General features: G+C 41.6%; 1 protein-coding gene and 1 non-coding gene across 2 annotated transcripts; both read right to left on the minus strand.

The window, feature by feature from the left end:
- Positions 1–211: 211 nt before the first annotated feature.
- Positions 212–1,634, minus strand: RPS20 (ribosomal protein S20). The gene is made up of 4 exons (XM_032421768.1): positions 1,437–1,634; positions 1,128–1,227; positions 752–825; positions 212–431 (listed from the first exon to the last, which is right to left on the minus strand). The coding sequence occupies exons 1-4, from the start codon at positions 1,437–1,439 to the stop codon at positions 249–251; spliced, it is 360 nt and encodes a 119-aa protein (XP_032277659.1). The 5' UTR covers positions 1,440–1,634; the 3' UTR covers positions 212–248.
- LOC116643283 lies at positions 892–958 on the minus strand. The gene has a single exon (XR_004301512.1). It is a non-coding gene; the product is annotated as a small nucleolar RNA U54 (small nucleolar RNA).
- Positions 1,635–5,695: the final 4,061 nt, after the last annotated feature.

The raw sequence follows: 5,695 nt of genomic DNA on the forward strand, positions 1-5,695 counted from the left end.
AGGTCTCCATGTATTTAGTTAATACAATTCATTTTCAAGTGATGTCAAGTGTCAACTGCTTTAGTGGCCTCTGAGATACAATGAGAAGAGGATAGACCACCCACCCCTAGGATATTAGTCTAATTTTGACTACTCCAAAGGTGGATGAAATTCCGTAGCACAACTCTGTATTCCTAAAATACATGGCTATTAAGAATGAAAGTCAACAAGATTTAACAACTGATAATCAATTTATTAAAAAGGTTGATTTAAGCATCTGCAATGGTGACTTCAACCTCAACTCCTGGCTCAATACTGATGGAAGTAATCTGCTTAACAATCTCAGAAGGACTGTGCAAATCAATGAGTCGCTTGTGGATCCTCATCTGAAAACGATCCCAGGTCTTAGAACCTTCACCACAAGGAGTTTTTCTTGTAGTGATTCTCAGAGTCTGCAACAAAAGACAAAGGAAACCAAGCATTTATGGTTTTATGCTTATCCCTAGAACACCTGCAAAACCATTACTCTTATTTTGAATACTTCCCAGAGCATCTTTCCCTTTTACGTAAATCACCATCAATTTACAATGGCAAGTCCATTTTTTTCTCAGCCAGGGCAGTGCCCTTATGAAAACACCATACCCCACCCAAGAAAAAGAGCAGCAAATACTTTTAACAGTTATCTACGAAAATTAGGTACTTAACATGAACCAAATTCTACCATTAATTTTTCTTTCGCTTTGTTTTTTCCCCTGCCCCTGATTTTTTTCACCTTGGTAGGCATCCGAACTGGTCCTTTCACTTTGAGATTCTTTTCCTTTGCGCCTCTGATCAAGTCAGCACATACTACAGAAAAATAAAAGCATCTTTCAGTTCGTTCAAAACAAACGTCGGCGTCAGAATTTTAACTGATGCTGGCTCAGAATAGCGTATAAAACTATCATCATCATTCAACACAGTAATTGTCTCCTCATCGCCAACAACGATTTAAAAAACTAACAATTAAGCACAGATCATTCTTCCTTTGCCTTTTTTAAGTTACGCGACTTGTCACTTGACTTCTGAGTCAATCTTGTACAGAAACAAAGCCAAATACATTTTTTTTTTTTTTTTGCCCAAAGGTCTCACTCTGAAAATACCGTACTGACCCTTTTCCAAAGATTTTACGTTGCGGCTGGTGAGAGTAATTCTGATTCGGTGAATCGCCACCTCCGGTTCCACAGGTGTCTTTCCGGTGTCTTTAAAAGCCTATTATTACACAAATGGAGACAGGTTTCTTTTAGAAGCCTGGAAACGACCTTAACGAAAAGACTTCCTAGGCTCCTCCACCACTTCACGACCCCTCTTTACTAAGTGAGACTCGTACTCCCACCGCTTCCTCCCATCCCGGGATCCGTCCCCAGAAGGGACCGTGTCCCTCCGCGTCCCCAACCACGCGGCACCGGGCCCCGCCTCACCATGGCTGCGGCGCGGCTTCCTGACCGACTTGTTCCTCGGTGAGAGCGAACAGCGGTGAGTCAGGAGCAGGAGCGGGGCCTCCAAACCTCCGCTGTAGCTGCGACCGCGTCTTCCTCAAAGAGAAAGGCGTGAGGCCTGCGTGGCGCTTATATAGCTGCGCTCCCGTCTGCATCCGGGTCCCGCACGCGCCTTCGCGCTGCCCCGGAAGAGGAATTGCCCTGAGGGCTCCGGAGGCGGCTGCGCGAGCCGGGGCTGGAGCTCCCGTGGAGTTGGCGGGAAAGACGTGGCTGTGGGTGCCCCCTTTCGGCCGGGAGGAGTTAGAGCCCCTCGAGGTGGCGTCCCCGCCAGAGCGGTTACAGCGGTCCTCTGGCCACACCTGCAAGAGATGACAGGGAGACTATGACCTAAAACCTGAGAAACTCCTCTTCCTGGTGCACCTACCCCTGGCCTCTGCAAAGACTCCAGTGGTTTTTACAGTGCAAATGTTGCTTCCTATACAAACCGAATCACTCGTTCTCTGAGCAGGTGGGTAACTTTTCTGAGTTTAACTCACGTGGATATTAGGAAAAATGACTGACAACCTGGGCGTGTTGTTTTAAACCCTTTTCATAGCCTGAAATACATTTTCGTGATATTTCGCCTTCTGGCTTCCCAAAGCGGCGGATGCATCTGATCCATTTCTAGAAAGCACCTGAACTTGGGTTCTTTCCCTCAGGGAAAGTGAGGGCAAAAATGCCTGGCTGCCAGGATTATCCTGTGCATCCGGAGGCCCATCCTGGAGACCCAGGACGTCTCCCTAACTCTAAAACATGTTATTTCCCCTCTGTTCGGATAACCTAATATCGGATAAGACCCTTCAAGATCTCCCTAATACTGAGTGTATGGGACAAAGGACAGTGGAAAAACCAAGAGCGGTCAACTGACTTGGGTAGCCAGGAGAGAGAGCATAAGGACACATATACTTAAAGATGACAGAGTGGTTAAGTAGAACGAAATAGGTAAGACCGGTTTTGGTACAGGGCAGAAGGAAGAGTAAATAACCTCATGATTTTACAGGTGAACTGCTGAGTGCAGAAGAGTTAATTTGCTCAGACACACAGAACTGGTGAAGGACAGACCTCTGACCCCTCCCATTAGGGCTCCGTCTTGAGCCTTTCTCTTCTGTTCTTTGAAGGGAAATTATACTTAAAACTTTTATCAAATAATAGCATGAACTTGTTTGTTTGGTGATAATTGGGCATAGCTAATAGCTGGCTTTCTTTGGCTCACAAAAATATGTATAGTAGATTTTTCTGCCATTTACCAATTAATTTAAATATTAAAGTTTGTATATTTCTAGTTCAGTTATTCTATAGTGTCATCCGGCTGTAAAAAACATATTAGTAATTAGTAGAATTTGCAGCAAAAAATCTGAAAACCTGCATTCTTAGTTTACTAGCTATAACCTAAATGAGACTTCATAACTTAGGGCTTTAACTTATTGCTATGGCTACCAGTAGGAATGCTTGAGAAGTGTGTTTGTGATTTTTTTTTTAGGAACAAATCTGGTACAGCTATTCTTAGGTTTCCTTTCCCCTTCAAGTACTTGAGAAAATGGTGAACAAATTAACTTCCTTGACCTTAGAAAAGAATTTCAGTATAGAAAAAGGCTAAATGTGGCCCAGCATGTATGGGAAAAATTGTTGATGTGACTAGAACTAAGGAAACAGCTGGTTGAGATAATAGAAAAATGTAATGAAAGCATCACTATTTTCAAATTTATGTTTAGTTGAGACATTTTGTTGTATTTTTCTTTTGAAAGTTAACTGCTCCTGTGGGCCCCACATTTTCATTAAGAAAGTAATGTTCTAACATAACATAAGATATTGGGGAAAAAGTAAAATTAACAATTTATCCAAAAGAAGCAAAGACAGTATGCCATCCTTAATGCCTTAGATCAGTTACTAGATATACATATCCTTTGGTGGCTTAATCAAAGGATATGCAGACTATAAGATTATAAGTACTTTGCTGTTAAGTAAGTTGGCCTTTGGGAAGGTTACACCCAAATAGATACTTCCTTCAGCAGTGTAATGAATATTTTACTGTGAAAAGGATGAATTAAATATCCGTTTCATTTTAAAATTAAAAAAATATTCTTAAGACCATTGCAAACTCTGTGTTTTCCAGATATCTATCCATAGCCTTCCTTTACTGATTTTTGTAGGTCTTTTTAAATGATCTCATAAAAATTCTCACTGTAGGTATTTGTTCCTTACTGTAGGTATTTGTTCCTTTCTGTGGACAGCCATCTACTGGTCTTTCGCTGCAATGACAGTGTCATCATACTACTCACAAAAGGAAATTAACAGAAGTTAAAAACTACTTAATTCATGGTATACATGTTTTTAGTAAAACAATAAAGGCAAATTTTCCAAAGGAATGTTTTAAGTGTCTGTTTAGACACTTTTATTTGCAGAATTTTTTTATCTAAATAACTTCGTGCTAAAATTTAAGAATAAAGTCTGAAATTTAAGGATAAAAACCAGAAAGAGTTTAAAAACTTTCTCTTGTGGTTACCCATGTCTTATTGGTAGGAGAGTGAAATGTGGAGTCAATTCCTTGTGGTTTACAAGGATTACAGGTGAGTACTTAGAACAGTACTGGGAACATGACAGTAGCCAGCACTGTACTAATATCAATTTGTTTGATCCTCACATCAACCCTGGAACATAAGTGCTGTTATTCGTATTTTATACATGACAAAGCTGAGGTTAGGTGGCCTGCCCAAGGTCACAGGAAAAGCTGGTGTTTGAACCTCTGCAGTCTAACTCCAGAGTCTGCACTCTTACCCACTACACTGTGGTGTCTCTCAATATATATTAGCTCTTACCATTATCATTAGTAGTTGTACTTACCCACGAGGTATAGAATCCTATTATGTGAAATAACATAGCATAGGAACGCTCTCTGTATTTTACTATTTGAAGTTAGAAATTTTATTGAGCTACTAATATGTGTCCATTGTAAGACTGAATCCTTATTTTTTAACTCTTTCATTGTTTCAGTTTGAAGTTCTGTAGATACTCAATGCCAGTTAACTCTATTTGCTCATTAAAATCATTTCACGAAAGTGAGTTATGGAACAGAACTAGGGACACAGATCTTTTCATTGAGAATGATTCCTATGGAACTTGCTTTGGGTTGGTAATTTTCAATCATATTTAACAGCATATTTAACAGCTCACAGAATTCTCTGTAGGGGTAGAAACTGAATGTCCTATCCACTAGGCCTCATAGTACTTCTTTCTCCCCTTTCTTTCTCCTATTCCCAGGCCTGCAGGCCTAGAGATTCTAACATTTCTTGAAATTCCATCTGAAAAATTGGTCTACTTCTGTCACATAGTGCCATTTCCTAGTTTTAGCAGATAACCTGCAGAGGACTCCCATGGTCACACTTTTGTGATCCTGATATCATGCAGGGGAGCCATGGTTAGATTTACCTACCAATCATTTTTTCCCCCGAGGTTGTGTCTTTCATGTTGTTTAGAATTGGTACAACTTTTTAGAAAATACCATTTGCCTCCCTTTATGGAACCTATGGCTTTCACCACACACTAATTCTGTTGCATTGCTTGTGTGGTGGACAGCCTCAAATATGGCCCCAGTGATCTCTACCACCTGTTATTCATGGCCTTGTGGAATCTCCTCTTAAATGTGGAAATGTGTGACTTGCTCTAAATGCTAGAATTTCGCAAACGTTCTGGGATGTCACTTCCATGAATAGATTAAACAGGGTTCTATAGCAGACTCTCTCCCTTGCTAGTTTTGATGAAGCAAGCTGCCCTATTGGGAGCTGCTAAAGGGAGAGGACCACAGGCAAGGAAATGAGGGTAGCCTGTGGCCAACAGCCAGCATGAACTGAAGCTTCCAGTCCAACAGCCCCCAAAGAACTGAAATTCTACCAACAACCATGTGACTTTGGAAGCAGATCTCTCCTTGGTCGAGCTTTCAGACGAGACCTCAGCACTGGCACCCCTTAAGATATTACACCTGAGGTGAGTACCTCTCAAGGCCTTGCACTGGTCCTGGCTCTGATGGGCACATGTAGGAGAGGAAGATGTAGTGCAGCAAAGGGGGCACTGACAGGAGTTGTGAGGACATGCTTAAGTCCGCCGCTAGGATGGCCACCTCTCAGGAGTCATCCCATCTACATGGGCCTTGGTCGTCTCATTGTAAAAGGAGGGTGCTGGACTATGTGATCTTCCCACCTTGAAAG

Source organism: Phoca vitulina, unplaced genomic scaffold (genome assembly GCF_004348235.1).
Source record: "Phoca vitulina isolate PV1807 unplaced genomic scaffold, GSC_HSeal_1.0 scaffold25, whole genome shotgun sequence".
Lineage (NCBI taxonomy): Eukaryota > Metazoa > Chordata > Mammalia > Carnivora > Phocidae > Phoca > Phoca vitulina.

Bases quoted from the DNA above. Each gene is read 5' to 3' on its own strand.
- RPS20 (XM_032421768.1), bottom strand. The intron at 826-1,127 runs GTCAGTACGGTA...ATTTTTCTGTAG, and splicing joins CGTAAAATCTTTGGAAAAGG to TATGTGCTGACTTGATCAGA. The intron at 432-751 runs GTGAAAAAAATC...CTTTTGTTGCAG, and splicing joins CAGTTCGGATGCCTACCAAG to ACTCTGAGAATCACTACAAG.